This window comes from Molothrus ater, chromosome 1 (assembly GCF_012460135.2).
Source record: "Molothrus ater isolate BHLD 08-10-18 breed brown headed cowbird chromosome 1, BPBGC_Mater_1.1, whole genome shotgun sequence".
Taxonomy (NCBI): Eukaryota; Metazoa; Chordata; class Aves; order Passeriformes; family Icteridae; genus Molothrus; species Molothrus ater.
In genome coordinates this window covers 112,848,801-112,866,664 of record NC_050478.2, presented here as the reverse complement: position 1 = coordinate 112,866,664, position 17,864 = coordinate 112,848,801, and the positions used below count along the sequence as shown (strand labels likewise).

At 36.1% G+C, this 17,864-nt stretch overlaps 1 protein-coding gene across 2 annotated transcripts in view; it reads left to right on the top strand.

Annotated features, from left to right (window-relative positions):
* PCMTD1 (protein-L-isoaspartate (D-aspartate) O-methyltransferase domain containing 1) overlaps window positions 1-17,864 on the top strand; it is a 40,779-nt gene that overhangs the window by 11,139 nt on the left and 11,776 nt on the right. The window contains exons 2-3 of one of the 2 annotated variants that reach the window (XM_036400670.2): window positions 6,135-6,558; window positions 10,560-10,662. In XM_036400670.2, coding sequence (XP_036256563.1) covers window positions 6,252-6,558; window positions 10,560-10,662 — 410 coding nt within the window. In that variant the 5' untranslated portion in view covers window positions 6,135-6,251. Of the gene's footprint in view, window positions 1-6,134; window positions 6,559-10,559; window positions 10,663-14,083; window positions 14,147-17,864 lie in introns of those variants that run through there. The other variant, XM_036400678.2, reaches the window with a different exon arrangement.

Genomic DNA, 17,864 nt, shown 5'->3' with positions numbered 1-17,864 from the left:
CTGTTAGGCCCTCAAGAGAAGCTTTTCATCTTTCCCCTTTCTCCCAGCCAGCCTGTGATAAAGCTCTTTGGCTCGTTTATACTGGACAAACTAAAAATAGCTGTGGCCTGGGAATAGACAGAGCTGTAGGCACACCTCTCAGGAGCTGAGACCTTTACAAATTGTGCTAGAAGAGGACTGCCAGGTTCTGTCACGGACACTGGGATCAGAGGAAGAGTAGGGGATCTTTGTGCATATTAGACATTGGGTTAAACTGCTATCTTTTGCTTAGATCTTCAGTGGAACTTTAAAAGGTTATTAAGTCATCTTAGGCTCCCCAGAGACAAGAGCATTTTGGTGCATTGTCTTACAGCTAAGCAACAGGAATTGTTTTGGACTGTTGTGGGTAGAGAAGCAATATTATTTTGAAGTCTGCAATACACTGTACAGTACTCAGGGCAGAGCTAGTGTTCAGTCATAAAGGTATATGCACAACCTGTTGTCTATATTTGAACAAGAATTTGAAGTCCGTGTTTGAAGAAGAAACTGCTCCTGAAGCCTGAGAGGCTTAGCTTTGCAAAGAGTTTTTGGTTGCCCAGATTTTAAGCAATAAGGAGAGCTTAGTCAGGATGTGGGGTTAAGCTGAACATTAAAATTTTAGTCCAGTAAGTATGTAGGATTGTTTGCTTTGCTTTGTGATAAAAGGTACTGAATTTTCAAGCCTTTATCAGCATACCTGAGAACAGGTCTGGCATGTATAGAGAAATGTTCCTTTCAGCATTCATATTATTGGAAAGGTGTGAGAGAGGTAGATAGAATTTCAGATGAGAAGAACAAATTAAGTACGAGAGACAGTATAGACCAGGAAAGGAATGTCTCCTAGTTCAAAGAACAGCAAAAAACAAACGCAGAAGCAAAATTCTGTTACTATTTTTTACTCAAGCTTCTGTGAACTGTCTTAGTATTTAAAAAAAAAGTTCAGTAGCTACTCAGCAAGTTACTCCAAAATTATGCCCTTGTGTAGCTGCCAAGGTTAAATTCATTTGATCATGTGCTTATATGCTTGTCACTGCTCATACATTTGAGGAGTTCCATAAGTTTCAGTACCTCTTTTGAGAGAAATGCAGTACCACGTCTGCTGTTCAGTGTGTTCAGGTGACTGTAGGTGGAGGAAGAGTGAAAGCAGGCACATACCTGGAATCTTGTATAAACAGCTGTTGAAAGCTCAAACAGGAAGATCAGGGCTTAAGCTTACATCAGACTTGACAAACATTTTCTGCCCAAGTAGGTCAATGCAATTCAGGTTAAGTCAGTAGTTGTAGCTGTTTACATTCATTTGACTTAACGCTAATCCTGTGGTCTATTTTTTGTTCCATTGCTATATTGCAAAGAACCTCGAAGTATGCTCTGTGGAGTGCACTGCACTGTAGAGCTGACTTTAGTCAGTTTTGTACTTTTTTCTGTTTAGCTTGAAGAGCTTCTTGAAGTGACCCACTGAACAGCAGTTTAGGAGTGTATGTTTTTAAGTAAGATTAGTCTAGAGTATAGACTTCAAAAATGTGCAGTGCTCTCTAGAGAGTTTTCCTTAATACACCAAGTAGTGTCATATATCCTAAAAACAATAGCTTTTCTTTCATAAGTGCTTGGAGTGACAAAACAAATAGCTGTGGAAGAGAAGGTAGTTCTAACAGTTGGATTTCCAAAGCACTTAAACCTTTTGCTGCCTTTAGTATCAGTTTAGTAGCAAGTATAGGTGTAAAAGTTTTTAAAAAATGTTTATGAAGACTTTACTGTAAAATACCTCTGTGTTCCACATTTTATTCTTAATTTTTGTAGTCACCTACTACAGTTACTGCCAGCACATACTTGATATTTTGGTTTTCTCCAGTCTTCGCTGGGTGAAAGTAAGATTAGAATTATTCTTTTCCTTTCAGATCATAATCAATCATACTGTTTGTTTGAAAACTCCTGCTGAAATCCTAAGCTCAGCTCTGCAGTTTGAGGTTGAATTTCCTTGTGTGAGTCACTGTTATAGTTGGGAGAAAAAGGGAAGCTAAACTTCAGGTGGAGTCCTGTGGTTGTAGGAGTCATTGGATGGAATGAGGACAGGCAAAACATGATCTTGAGTTCATAACTGCTGCAAGGGTATAATGTATTGAGTCTGGACAGAAAGGAGTAGGTCTGATACTTGATTAGTAGCCTGGGGAACTTTAAATCTCTGTTGATTAGAGCAATGTTGCTGATTTTTTCTATGAGTAAACTAAAACTATTAACTTGGAGTATTTCAGGCCTGTGTGTACATTCATGGTTAATTCCCTTCTATTGCCAGTCACAGAATATTCCTTTTTGGGAAACTGAACAGCTGAATTCTAATATTAACGTGCAGCTCAGTGACTTACTGCTGTCTTCTCCTTCTTAAAGGAAAGAGGGAGGATTCACAAAGCAAGGTGGTATTCTATGTATGAGCTTAAAGTAATGCATCACATTCCTGATTATCATCTTTCTCCAAGCTGATGTGTTAGTGAAAATTGTATTAGTTGTGAGGAGGAGACTTCAAATATGGCTGATTCCATTTATTATTTTGTTTTCTTTGAAACAAAGTAGGGATCAAGTAAGTCAGCTCAAGTAGCATTTATTGTAGTTGTCTATATGGAGCCCATCTGTATCACTATTACAAGATAGTTAATTTTAAGATATTTGGAATTGTATGGCTTTGGCGATGTCAATGAGGTTTTGTCTGGCAAATTAACTGGATACCTTGCTAGCATGGTATTTAAGCTGTCTTTAAGAGAGTGTGCAAGTCCTTGGAGGCCCAGGAAATTAATTTGAAGTGCAAATACATTTGAAGAAATTCTGAAACATGCAAAACTTGTGTCCCTTTAAAAGCTGGCAAAAACGCTTGGCTAAGCTTGTACCTAACTTTTCACCTAAGAGTTTTGCATATCTTATAAAATAATGAAGAATTAAAATGCACTCAGATTGTCATCTCTTCTTAGCCACATAGCCAAAAAATGCATGTTCAATTAATGTGACAGTATTAAAAAAAAAGGAAAGCCATCAAAAAACCACCCAGGAATTATTTAATGTATTTCACTGAAATTGGTTACAAGTTAGGTCAGAAACAGGTCAGAGGTGGTGGTGTTACACAATTGTGTAGATTGTTAGAGAAATTGGAAAGTGTGTTTCCATTTCATTTTTATTGTGAATATAAGAAACTTCAAGGTAGGGTTTCAGCTTCTGAAAATAAATTCATGAGTAGTATGGAATGGAAAATGAAGATTGTTTTAATTGCAGTTGGTTTTACTAAGTTAATTTTTTTATCAAGACTATATTGAAATTTTAACTCCTACCCTGTAATTTTTGTTGGCTTGTGTATTTCAGAGATTCCTAAGGCTAAAAGCAATACCTGCATTTTGTTAACTTGACAAACCTTCATATTTCTTGTGAAGTTGCTATACCTCTTGGTGTAACAGGCATCAGAACATTGCTTGTGCTCTTTGTGAACTTCATGTGTTTCAGTTTTAATATCAGGGAGCTTCAGAGGATGTTTTTGGTGAGCACTCAGCTGTGTAGAAAGTTTTATCATAGTATGCTCTGCTGTTTTTATCTTGGTCCTGGGTCAGCTGTCACAAGGAAGATTTGACTAACTTGCACTTTTTTTCCCAGCTGTGCTAAAATGGCTTCTGAGATGTTTTCTTTTGTATGTTTAAAAGCATTGGGGGGAAGTAAACTATCAAAAAGTATTTCTATGCAGCACAAGAGTCCACTTCTCATGAAAATATCTATTTCTTTCACTTCCTAGGACATTTTTGGTTTTTGAACAAAAGTACTTTCCATTGAGCAGCTTTTTTGCCTACTTGTAGCTGTAGAGTGCAGAGGACACCACTGCAGATGAATAATGAATGCAAACCAAACAAGGATACCTAGGCTAGGTATCTAGCCTAAACAACATCACTGTCATCTGCTTAATGTCACCTTCTTCAGATGGGGCAGTGTGTCCAGAATGATATGTAGCCTTCAACTGCGCTGCCAAATAGCCACGCTGTTTTGCTGTGTCTCATTCTTGGGAGGAGACTCCATTTCTCTTGTCCCCTACTTCCCTCAATGTCACACTGTCAATCACACTTTTTCTGTTCTTGGCTTTGAGATTTTGTGTGAGAACCATTATTGAAGCTGAGGCACTTGGTGGGTGTCATCAGTAGAAAGTCTTGTGATACTGCAATAACTTGAGCCATCATATAACGCCAAGAATACCAAATTACCAAATACCTAAAAAAAGTCTGTTGGTGTGTCATGTGTATTGAAAATTAGAAAAATGTTATTTACAGGATCCAAATGGTATGTGACAGCAGTGAAGACACTTGTTGATGGAAATGCTAAAGCATTAGGTTTTCCCATCGGCGAGCTCTGCACATTTGCTGGTGCAGTGCTGATGGATAGCCGAGTTCTCCATCTGCTGGTGCGAGGTGGTGGATGCACCCCGCAGGAAGAGCTGAAAGCAGCATTCCTATTTCTCAAACGTAGCAGCTGAATTTAGTCTTTACGAAACTCTATTCTTATCTTTGTGGTTTTAGTTAAATTTATTTCCAAACATATCTCAAGATAATAATGAACTTTTTAGTGTGAAAGATGGCAAAAACGATTGCTTTAGTCTCTGTAGATTATTAAACTGAAGTATCATAATTAGGTTAATTGAACCTTCAGGTGTGGTGCAAGTGCAGACAAGTAGGGCTGGAATATTTTTATCAGTTGCAGTTAAAATAATCTCTCAGGTTTCACATTTTCTTTCTAAGTTTTCTTGTAGTTTTTCACAAGCAGAAAGAAACATTCTTGTGCAGTTGAACATACACAGGCCTGCTTATTCTGCTGTGGAGCACTAGGGTATTCCAACATCTGTTTTTTCTACTTAAATCAAAGGGGGTTTTTTTGCTGGATAATTGCACATGGTGTCTTTTTACCTCTTTCCATTCCAGAATGTCAGTGGGAATTTGTTTTGCTTTGGAGGGAAGCACACAGATGAATGGTGAAGAGTCCTCATTTCACCTCTGATTGACCAGAGCTTTAATAGCCCTCAATATTCCACTCCCCCCAGTTTATATACTGGTCATGACACCCTATGGTATACCATATCCCTTTGGCCAGTTCAGGTCAGCTGTCCTGGCCATGCTCTCTCCTGGCTTTTTGTGTGCCTGTGCACTGCAGAGTGTAGGAAATGAAAAAGTACTTCCTTGGCTTTTGGTAAACACTACTGAGCAACAGCTAAAGCTTCAGTGTTTTAGCAACATTATTCACTGTGTACTCTATTCACCCAGAAGTGAGGCATTAAACTTCCTATTCTCCTGTCTCCTAGTCTTCTGTTTCTATTTCACTGGTAATTCATGCAACATTAAAAATGTTAATATCTGGATTTTGAGTTTAGTAATTCATAATGAAATAACTGCAGATAAAATACAGATCTGAAGGAATTATTTTGAAGTGAATATGACTTATTGCAGTGTGCTGTGTAGAATTACACTTATGAGCTGGCAAGCTGTTAAAAATTTCCAGGTACTTAAGGAGTTTTTATTCCTCTAGTGAATATGGCAGGTGTTAGGAGGGGCTCAGATACTTGGAGGGCTTTTTTTTTCCGTTTTTATTCCAGAAGAGAGCAATGTGCCATTGTATCTGCACTAGTATTCTGTTTCAGCTCCAAAGTGAGCATCTGAAAAGCATCTCTGGGACATCATCCCTTCCTGGGCTTTGTTTCCCCCATGGGGTGATCTTAGCACATGGAAAACAAGTTCCTTTCAAAATTAGCTAAGTTGGTACACGCTCCAGCTGCTGTTGGACACTTAGCTCTCAGGATGGGACTAGAACTCACCCAAAGGCAGTTCTGTCCTCTAGGTGCCCCCTCAAATGTGTAATATGGGTGAAGGGTTCTTAGCACTGTAGGGTTTGCAGTGTCTAGCAAACAACGCAGCGTAAGGGTTTGCATAATGTAGACAGCCCGTGCTGACGTATAAAGCCCATGTTTCTAAGCTCTGAATTAAAAATCTGAGGGGCAGAATTTTGATTGAGTACTAGCTGTCCTGCATCTTAGTTCTGCTTTGTAAAGTTATCCACTACTAACAATATTGCATTACTTGCTAATAGTTGTTAATTTCTTTGTTTTGCAGGATTCACTTGTGATGTCCTTCTGAAAAACAGCTGAGACTCCATTACAAACATATACTTTTGGGAAAACTGCTCCTAATGTATTTTGCAAACTAATTGAATTACTACAGAAGTTCAGCATGGGAGGAGCTGTGAGTGCTGGAGAAGACAATGATGACTTAATTGATAACTTGAAAGAAGCTCAGTACATTCGTACAGAGAGTGTGGAGCAAGCCTTCAGAGCAATTGATCGTGGTGATTATTACCTGGAAGGGTACAGGGACAATGCTTACAAAGACTTGGCCTGGAAGCATGGAAATATACACTTGTCAGCACCTTGCATTTATTCTGAAGTCATGGAAGCACTGAAACTTCAGCCTGGATTGTCTTTTCTAAATCTGGGTAGTGGAACCGGATACTTGAGTACAATGGTGGGATTAATATTAGGTAATTATTATTATTAAGTAACCTGAACGTTTTTATTTAAATATAGTGGGTTTGAATATTTTAGAAGATTATGCAAGCCCTGTAAAACCTTACTTTTACTTCTTTAGCAATGACAGTAACATACATAAGGCTGGCTCTTTGAGATGTGTTGTTAAAATATTAACTACAAGCATTTCACTGGTGCTCTAATTTGGTGACATTTCTTGGATGTTTTGGAAGAGGCAATTTTTCCTGCATTCTGTAGTTTAAAATTCTCATTTGAAAGGAGCAGTCCTTATTTTTGTTTAAAAGGGAAAGGAAGAGTGGAACAATTTTTGAAGACTAAAATTTTCATCTGCATTTGCACTCTATTTGTGCCTTTACTGTAGGTTACTGTTCTGATCTTCAGTTTATGGAAGGGAAAATCTAAATTGTAAAGGCTAATTTATTTCTCTTTAAGAAACTTAACTGAAAAATAAATCTGTGTCAGTATGGAAAGAGGTATTTTAAAATACATTTAATCAGCTTCTTAGTGAGAAAATTTTGGGATGAAGACTGATGAGACTGTTTAATCAGGTGTGTAGGTTTTCAATAGAATTTTAACACACTGTGTTTTTTCTTGTTTTCAAATACATTTCCTATATGAAAAAAGATGGAACTAAATATTGTTGCCTAAATTAAATTTCAAAACCCAGAGAGAAAAATGCATTAAATGTCTTCATGCCCAACATTTAGATTACAGAGCACATGCACCAACAACTAATTTTTTTTTACAAATTATTTTATTACATAAAACAGCAGTCATTATTTTGATGTGTATTTTTTGTAGATACCGTTTTCTTGACCATACTGTGTGTAGCTTTTCCTTGGTTGTAGAAATCTTGCTGACAGCTAATATACAGATTTTGCTTACATTAATTTATATATAAAACTAAGGTGTCAAGAGTCAGTTTGTTCATTCTCAATTAATTAGTTACTTTCTGTCATCATTTATTTATTGGAAGGAAGAAATTATGGCTAGTAGTGCATAACAAACATAAATTTGTTGGTATCTGCAGTATCTTTTGTTCTAATTAATAATAATATAAGAGTTATTAATACTAATAAATAAAAACTGTTTTGTGGAAACAGGAATTATGGTCATTCACAGGTAAAAATAAGGTAAAGCTATCTACTCTCGTAGAGTGTTGCTTTTCTCTGTTTGGGAATGTTTCTAATTGAGAGTAGATATTTTTAATTGGATTGTAATATTTTAAGTGCAGTATTTAAACAATTAGTAAATATTGCAGCATTTTTTTCTCAAAAATGTTTCTTCAGGGTAATGACTAATGGTGCATGTTTATTACTGTCTTGTGGAAAGCTTTGTTACTTCATTATTCTTTCTTAACTAATACGTTTTTAAAAAAAAGACATTTATGTTTATTGCACTTGATTCTGTATACTGCCTTTGTATCTCTGTATTTAAACCAGTTTTGAATGGCTGATGAACACTCCTGGGTTTGGCCTCTTTGTATTAAGCAGAATTGCTATCCTTCAGAATAGTACATGCAGAGTTGAGGGAATTAAACAGGAAAAGACTTGTCTTCTACAGCGGGTGAGGTTGGCTGACAGCCCCTGAGGAGCACACTTACCCTGCAGATGTTCCCGAAAAGGCAGCTCAGGTGCTGATGGTCCCTAGCAGGGCTTGAGCAGCCTGGAGCAGCAACTGCCTAGCTGCTTAGAGAAGCAGACTTCCCATGTTTTGGAATGCTGTATCCTGTCACCAAAGTCTTAGTGTTGTAATGTGTTTTGACTTCTAGGCTGAGGCATTGAAGGTATAAATGCAGTTTATGTCTTTATTTTCTTACTGTATTCCTTCTGATAAAGCTAGTTATGTATAATAATTATACTTAAGTGTTTGTTTTAAACCAAGGAACAGTTGCTTTAACAAAGAAAAATAAACAGATGTCGTTTTCTGACAACTAAACCATATTCATTTTTAAAAGCTCACTTTTTTTTTCAAACCAATTTCAGCGAACACTGCAGTGAGGAACAGAACCATGTGGGTTTTGACAGTAGTTGAATGTCATTCCATTTGACAATGTAGTGAGTAATGTTTCTGCCACATTGGCAGTGTCAAAATGACTAGGTTAAATTATCAAATAATCTGAAACTGGTGATCACTTCCAAGTATAGTAACATACTAAGAAGACTGCACACCAGTCCACAGAGATTGAATTAACTGTTGCTGGAACTGTTAAAATATAAATGAAGTTCAGACTAGGTGCTGGAATTGCTATGTCATTATGCTGAAGGAGGCCAGTTGATTTCAGAGAGTAGTGGAGATGTTGGTTTCACATTTTTAGAATAGCTGACTCTGCTTACATGTCCAGCTGTGACTTTCAGTGAGAGAAGAGAGCACATTTCTCATCTTTCCATTTAGATTATGAATGCTGTGGTGTATGATGATGTGGTAGTGTTCTGCATTCATAGTTTTAATTTCAGGTTGTTAGAGCAACTGATGCTTGTAGGATTTTTTTAGTTGCTTTCAAAGTTAGGTACTTGAAGAAATGTACATGAGAATTTTTGACCAGATGATGTTTATGCATTTTTAATTTACTTTAAATTACAAGATTAAAGGAATTGTTATTAATTTTTAGGTAAAGAAAACTTACCTTGCATGCTGCTGTATACTGTAGAGCTGTTAGAAACATCATAGCCTATTATGGTACAACAGAATATTAAACAGCTAGAAAGGGGATTGCCTATGCCAATGCTTTTTTTAAAGTGACCAATAATAACATGAATTTACAGTAAAAATGAATGTCAGCAGAAGGTAAATGTTTTCACGAGTTCTAAGAAAATCCCTTGTATGATAGCTAACTCTTGCCTGCAATCAGTGGGATCTTAAAAGCACTCCTAGTGGTTACCTGGTGGATTAGTGGATTGCTTTTATTTCACCCAGCAGAAAATATTCTAAACTATGTTGAGTTGCAATTATTGATCAGGTTAATGGTATATAGCTATATGCTGTATTTTTGTTGCAGTAACACAAAACCTCTCTTACTTACCCTAGGTCTGTTTTGTTAATCTGTGTCCTAGAAAAGACAAATTGAATTCTGTTTCACTGGAGTAACATCATGGAGCTAAATATTTAGGAAAGATTTAGAATGCTGTAGAGGATATAAATATAAGTTTTGTCTAATCTTATTGATGTTTACTTTCCCTCTTTCCCTTCCCTCTCCCTTTTCCAATTCTATGCTCCAATGACTAAAGACCCTGGGCTATGAGTGCATGTTAAATTTAGAATCCTTAGAGCAAATGTGACTGTCTGATTCAGATTCCTTCCTGATGTGGATAATCCTCATAATACTGTCTCATGATTTCTTCTTGTTCCTGAAATAATAGCATTAACTTTTGGCACACAGTTTGACTTGGAATTATACTTGGATTTGATCACAGGAAGGCAATGCAGTTGTGATGGGATTGTGATGAGGGAACATAATGTGTGGGCAATTCTACTGTTCTTGGTGGAAGTTAATTATTATATTAAATTAAGAACAAATTTCTGATTTTGCAGTCTGCAAAATGGAAGAATGTATGTGGCTAAGGGATATAATTCCCAATCTCTAAATTGTCAGAGAGAAACTATGAAAAGTTTGCCATAAGAAGGCTTTAAAATCTAAATACCAAAATACAGACTGAAATTTTTTATTTGTTGTGTTCCAAGTAAGTAATGTTCTGTAAAAGAATTTGCTCAGACTGACTTCAGTGTAGCCAGGTTATTTTCTGCATGCTTACAAAGAAAATTTGTTCTGTAATTGTTGTAGTTCAGTCCCTGTTCTTTTATCAAACCTTTGGCCTTTGACCTTCCTCTTTAAGCACCAGTAATGCAGATGCAAAAAATAAGTTTGTCTAGCAGTGTTTGGAGACTTCTGTTTTATGTGGTTTTGATGTTTTTACACTATAGTGCTGTTCCATGTCGTTTTGCTGTGCTTAGAAAGGAAGCATCACAAAACACACCATGCTATTTTTATTTACAGGGCCTTTTGGGATAAATCATGGAATAGAGCTTCATTCAGATGTGGTAGAATACGCCAAGGAAAAGTTGGAGAGCTTCATAAAATACAGTGATAGCTTTGATAAGTAAGTATCTAATTTGTCTAGCTTGCTTTGCAATAACATTTTTGGTTTTAAACTCAGCGTGTCATTGCTTATGAACTTAGAGGGGGGAGAAGAATGGCATCACACAATCAAAACCTAAAACTTCCAGTTTGTGGCTCTACTTCATGAGGTAAGTTGAGGCTTAAGAAGGCACTCTTTGGAAGTATGGGAGTATTTCTGCTGTGCAGTGCTTAGCAAAGTGGATTTCCCTGCATTTTGGTGATGTGTATACATACATGGGTATGTGTGTGTATGCACATACATGCATATATGCATTTAGGAGAGTGACATGGTATGTGGGTGTCTTTGCATGTATAGAGCAATTTTTATCCATTAAAGCAGTTTTTATGTAGTTTTACATAATCTCTCTGTACAGTGTTAACTTTCTTTCTAATCTACCCCTATTGATCTGGACATGAGTAATTTTTTCTGATTGCCTTCATGTTTACTTCCCGAAGAGATGGACTTCAGAGTATTCATCTATGCTCGTAGCACTACTCATTTTTACTTCAGGGTAGAACTTTGGATTCCAGGGCTTTGAACCTTGTTGCTTCTACCTAACCAACAATTTTTTATTATTTTAAGTTGGCCTTAAGAGTATTGGGAGTCTCTGCCTCTGTTAAAGGGAAAGCAAGGTTCTAGCTAGGGCTGTTCTTCGTAAAGACTTCTTTGCTTGCGGGCGATAAATTCTCCAACAGAGATTATAAGGTAACTTCTGGAAATGCAGAAAATCTTTAGAATTTTAGGAGTAACCTAAAAATTGCACATTCTACACCTCTTTCTTCCCCTGTAGGCAGCAAAGAAAATTTTTGCTGTCCTTTTACCTAATGTGCTTTATGACTGCCATGTTCTTGATTATGTTGGCTGGAGCTCAATCCACTTTTTCCCATATCCCAAACTTCAGGAGCTCTTGTCTGACCACAAGCCTTTCTCTTCATGCTCCTAAGTAAGAGTATCATCCTAGTGTTAACTGTATCTGAAGTAAATTTTGTAATTCTGATACTGGCTACATTATTTTAGTACTGTGTTAGCCCAGTAAAATAAATAAAATCACATAGGAGAACATGTATATCTTTCATACTATTGTCTTAGTTTTAATACAGGCATTTATGTTGGCTGAGGTTAATCTATAACACAAGCTAGAACAAATAAAAATTGATTCAGTGAGAAGCTTTATGATGCAGTTTGTGTCTTAAAAAAATGTGCGTGAAATACGATAATTTGTGATCACTACTAATACTGCATTAATGGCTCTGTTAAGTTAGATGTACCTGCTAGCTAGTGAATCCTGGCACATACCTTGTAGGTGTCTGTACAAGACATGCAAAAACTGGTTTTGATTGGAATGTCTTACCAATCAGGTGGTAGGTTTATGTACAAAAATTAAAGGAAATTGGAGTAGCAAGGAAGTTTTGTCATAATTGAAACAAAATTTGATTAGGATAGTTTAGTAAATGAATAGCAGAACACTGCGGGGATTGGTTACACTTCAAAACATGCAAGAACTTGAGACAAGCAAAACAAAACTGTTAAACATTATGTAAGTAAATGTCAGTGTTGTATGTGTTCCAAAGAAATAGGACTCTCTTCATCAACATAAGAAAAATTACACTTCTGTGAAAGTGCTTTTTTATAGAAATCTACCTGTAATAGCTGCAGTTCAGCTGGTACAATAATGGTTGCCTGGTTGGAGTTTGTGTTTGGGGGGGAATTCCCTAGTTGTCTGCATAACTGATTCTGGCTGATTGCTTTCTTTGTAAATATTCTATATTTTAATGTAGTTAATGAAGATGCTGTATGGGTTGTTTTTGGGTTTGTTTTTTTTTTTTTTTTTCCTGTGGTAGGGTTCTTTTGTATTTGTTTTTACTGTAAATATTAATATCACATCTTGAATTTTAAGCTGATTCTCGAAGTAATGTTTTCTGACTCAGTAAGTCTGGTTTTGCTTCTTGTTTCAGTAACTTTTTCCTGCATCTTCGTTTATAAGTGAAAGATTTTTACCCAAAGTTATGGGACTGCACCATCTGAACTTAACTACTGCTTTGGTCAGCTTAGTATTTGGCTGAAAGAACACCCAGGGAAGAGATGTGTGGTATCTGTCTGCTGCTCAACACTGGTGTATTCCAAGCAGGAGTCCTCACTCTTTGAAATAGATTACATGGCAGACTGGTATGAATGAAGTTAGTTGTCTCAGTGAATGTGTGTGTGAAAAATAGCTTTCACTTGACCAGCAGCCTCCAACAAGGTACCCAGGGGACTTAAAAGAGCACAGAGACTATGATGTGTGTTCCTGGCAATTATGGAGTTATACAAATGGGAACTTCAGTGAAGCTTTGCTTTGCCACTTCCCTGCATTCTTTGTTTAGTGTATTGAGTTCTGCAGTCTGATTTGAATGTTCTAAGCATTCTGCTTTTGAAACACAAACCACAACTTTAAACTTATGGGTAGGTACATGGAGAGATTCAGCTTGGATCATAAATAAACACTTTGTAACTTTGTTCCTTTGAGTAATAGGCAATTGGTTTTGCATCTGACTTCTGTGTAGAGGTGGATCACGATGATTTAGGTGGGTTCTTGCCTAATAAAACAAGATGGAATATTTCTTTTATGCCATTTGTATGGGGGAATGTTCCAGTGCTGTGTAATACAGTTTAACTTGCTTTTTTGATTCCTGATAATAATGTTATTGAAGTAAAATGACAAGTTTACTTTTCTACGATTCAGGTAAGGTACTTCACCAGAAACCTGACAGTATATAAAGTTAGCATGTCCAGAAGGATTTGAGACTCAGCCTAAAGGGAGGGCTGTCTCTGATAGCTTGTCTTATCTCACTTTTGGCCTCTGGAATTATTCATCAGAAGAAGAGTTCTCAAATACCTGTTTCAAATAATTTCAGTAATTACTTGTATCTGTATCCATATCCCACCAATCTATAAAAACAGTTTTGATCTAAATGGAGGTGGAGTTGTGCATTCTGAAAGATAAAATGCTGCCTTGATGGACTTGATGATGTATGTTTGCCAGTAAAAGCAAAGGAGAAGTTCTTTCTTGAAAACATCTGAAAGTGTCATGATGGTTGAGATACAAAGATTTTAGGTATAGACTAAAGAAAATTCTTTGTGTGTGAAATACATGTAAAGCTCTCTTTCATTCTTGAAGCCTTCAGAGAATGCATGCCAATTAAGGGGAAAAGAATCATTCCTTAAGAAGGCTCTATCTAAAACACGTATGTTCAAGTACCAGGCCCCGCTTCACCTGTTTATTGAAGGGGAATGTGTTGTCTTTTCTGCTCCCATTCAACTTCTAGACCTAGAATATCCAGCTTGGAGAGAGAGCCCCAGGGCAAGGCTAGGTTGCCCATCTTCTAGCACCCTATCAAAACCCAAACGTGGGTAAGCTGGTGAAGTCCCTGCTGTGAAAGAAAATCACCAACCCTTCTCAGGATCAAAAGAATCCACTTCAATGGTAAGTGTCAAGAACCCTAGTACTAATTCTGGGATAACTGTTATGGGTGAAACTCCATCCTGAAGTCCTGTAGGAGATTGTGTTGGCATTAAAGAACATCTTCCAGTAGAATGTTTTTCTTCATTGAAATGTAAGGCTACTGGTAGGATTCTAAAGGCTCACTTTTTAAATCAAATTAGATTTGAAAGGTGATTCCCTGGTGTACACACAAAGAAAAATAGAGCTCCTTCTTGCTGGTCAGCTGGCTAGTGATTGCTGTAAAAATCTAAGCAGGAAAAAGCAGACTGTCTCCAAAACTTACTGATTACTTTCTCAGTTTAAATATTACTGATAACTTAATTTCAAATAGGGTAAATAATGCTTTTTTAGTAGTGAGTGAATTCTTGTTGAGATTTAATCTAATCAGAGCAACACAGGCAGTGGGATTCTTTGATGCCAGAGGTTATGTTAAACAAAAAGGGAAGGAAAATAGGGGCTTGAAACACAGTCATTTTATTTATTTAGAGGTGTGAGGGAAATAGTACTTCTTGTTCTTTACCTTGTAAACCAGAAGGCTCCAAAGACAATTGAATCTGCTCTTACCTGGGAAGGACCTAAACCTACATTTTCCAAGTATTTGATAGTAATAAAAATAAATATTCTTGCCCTGACAACAAGAAATGAAATACCTTTAAAAAATAAATCCTGTAGTGGACACTGTCCTTGGAAATCTCTTATGTCTACAAGTTTTGATAGTACTTAAAACTTTTCTTACATTAAAACAAGTGATGACAATACTTGGTATATTGCTCCTAAAAAAGCTGTTGTTTCACAAAAATCCACAGTAGAAAATAAGACTTTTTCAACGTATAAAATAATTTTCTGCTTCAGTAAAAATAGAAAGAAAATACTTTTCTCGTTTTTGTTAGAGACAAATCTTTCTCTAGACTTTTTCCATGGGTATCATAGGGCCTTTACAATAAACTGAACTGACAATTTTTTTCTTGCTTCGCTATGCCCGTTCACTTTTCCTAATATTCTCTGTGGAATTGCTGAAAAGTATTCCTTCAGTATTACTTTTCATTTTACTACCAAAATTTAGATATAATATGATGAAGTTATATTATTAAGGTTAAATTTTGTAAATCTGTGTTCCAAGAAGAGTGTCATGAGTCATAAGTATTTTTAAGCACTTTGACATTAGGATGGTTGACTTTTTCTTCAGAAGTAATTGAATAATGTGCTTTGGTCCACTCAGTGAAACTGATGATAATATCAGAAATAATGAACAAGATAGCTAAGAAGCAAGACAGTTTTATTCAGAGATGGAAAAATGACGAGTATAAGGGAGGTAGAGATACAGATTTCCCACTATCCCTATAGCATTGCCTAGAAGCTGAAATAAGCTGAAATAATGTCCAGGACAAAAGTATTTAATAGAAATTTTGCCAGCATCACTATTGGCTATTACTGTAATGCTAATTAAAATTACTGTTGTAATTGGATGTAAGGGACTTAAAATGAAGTCTACAGTGAGAAGTTTTCAAAGATTTAATATTTTAATTTGTTTGTTTTCTCGTATTTCTAGTATACCTGCAAAAGATATCAACAATACTAGTGGGTGAAAGGTGTGTAACTTCTCAGCAAAACATGCTAGAAATACATGAATATGAATTTATAAAGGAACCAAAGACTAGTTCAGAGAGCTTGGAAAAATGCTTAAATAAGATAGAATAAACAATGGAGAAAAAGCTTGAGAAAGGGTGGAAAGAGCTTGCTATCTTGGCCTGATACTGCCCCACTTCATAGGAAAAGAATAAACACTCTCTAAAAATTGTTTACCTTTATATCTAAAGCACTTTCACAGTCAAGTGAAATGAGAGAGACTTAATGGAAATCTAAAAGTATTTCATTAATCTGTTTCACGTTCTTGTGGCATGTTATATCACATAAAGCCACATGAATATTCATCTGTTGTTGTCAAAAAGGAAAGTTTTGAAACCTGAAAAATTTACTAAATTATCTGAAAACTTCTTTAAGGTTTCTTTCAGCGAATACATCAGTGTTTAAACATTAGGTTCTAGGAATGCTTGGAGTAAGATTACTGATTTAGGAAATTGTTGTTTGATATAAAGGAGCCTCTGAGATTGTATTCTTAATGCAACTGCACAAAGAAGCCACACCTTTCTAGGTTAAATGATGTGTAGCTTTTCAGTCTTTGTCTTTAACACAGCATGGCAACTCATTCTACAACTGCCATAGCTTTATACACCAGTTTTTGGGTTTGTTTCTTTTCACAAACAAATGTGCCAGAACTGGTGGAAATTTTGTTTCCTTCTTTCTACGCTTCCCATTTTTGTAAAGTGTAGTCAGCAGTATATTGGAACTAGAGTGAAAGTGCATTAGTATATGGGACAAAAGTAAGTGCTACTTCCTCATCACAGTAAGGAAAATTGTTTAATGTTTTATCATATATTTTCAGACTCTACGCATTTTGCAGATTCATTTTAATGTCTGGTTATTAATGTGCTTGGTGGTTTAAGGGTAGTTTGATGTAAAGCTAATTCCATGAGTTCTTATGCTGGATTTTCTATTCTGTTTTGAAATATTTATTAAGATATGTTGTTTTGGGTTTTTTTTTCCCCCACAAAGATTTATGTGAAATTCTTTCTTCTCAAGTAGTGTCACGGTAGTTCACATGACAAATGTTAACAATTTGCCAACCTTTTCTTATACTTTAATAAAGTTGAATGGTAGTCCTTTGTGCCCTAAATTTAAATAAATTTAAATAAATTTCACATTGGAAGGGAATTACTTAAAGCAGATTGATGGTACTGAATATGAATTCAGGCTTTTAGAGCTTTGAGTTGACCAACTAAAGGAAATGTGTATGGATGGGAAAAAAGCATACTAAATTCATGCTGACATGGATTTACTTTCTGTAAGGGCTGTAAACAGTAAGCTGAGAGATGTGAATGTGGTTAGTAATTATGGGGATAGGCAGAAGTGTACTGTCAGATGATATTTTGATGTGAATGTAGTAGTTGAGAGGTGTAAAATGTAGCTGGAGTGGTGCTAGTTTTAAGAACTAAATAATTCTTCTTGTAGACAAAATCGTTTTAAGTGGTTCCCCCATATTGCTTTTTAAAATCTCATAATATATTTTACTGTTTCCTTCAGATACAAATCTGTGGATGCTGACAGGTTTGGTTTTTTTTCCTTCAAATTACTTGATATTTTTCTCCAATGTTATTGACCTTGTTCTTTTTTCTAAAAAAATCAAATAAGTTTACCACTTAAAACAACAAAAAAGGAGACAATCTATATCTCCTTGCACCTAGTTTCATCTTCACAAGACATCAGCATAACATCCTGCATTCATGGAGGTTGTATAGGTGGAAGAGCTTGGCCCAAGAAGTGTCCTGTACATATTCAGAGCTGGAAGTAATTAAAGGTAGGGTTCATGGGTGGGTGTCATATTAGGACCAACCCTAAGTGAATCCCCTTGTAAAAAATCCCTGCTACCATGGTAGGTTAGTGTTACACTCTCCAGCTTCATTATTTAGTATTTTGCTATTACACATATACTAGATTGGTGGATATGGATACAAGAGCAACAAACTTAACCTTAGATCTTTGCTGTAAATGTTTTAAATGGTTGTTTATTTTATTACTGTAGTGATACTTCGCTGTGTTGCTAACTATAGGGAATCTAACTTAAAAACATGGGCAGTTACAA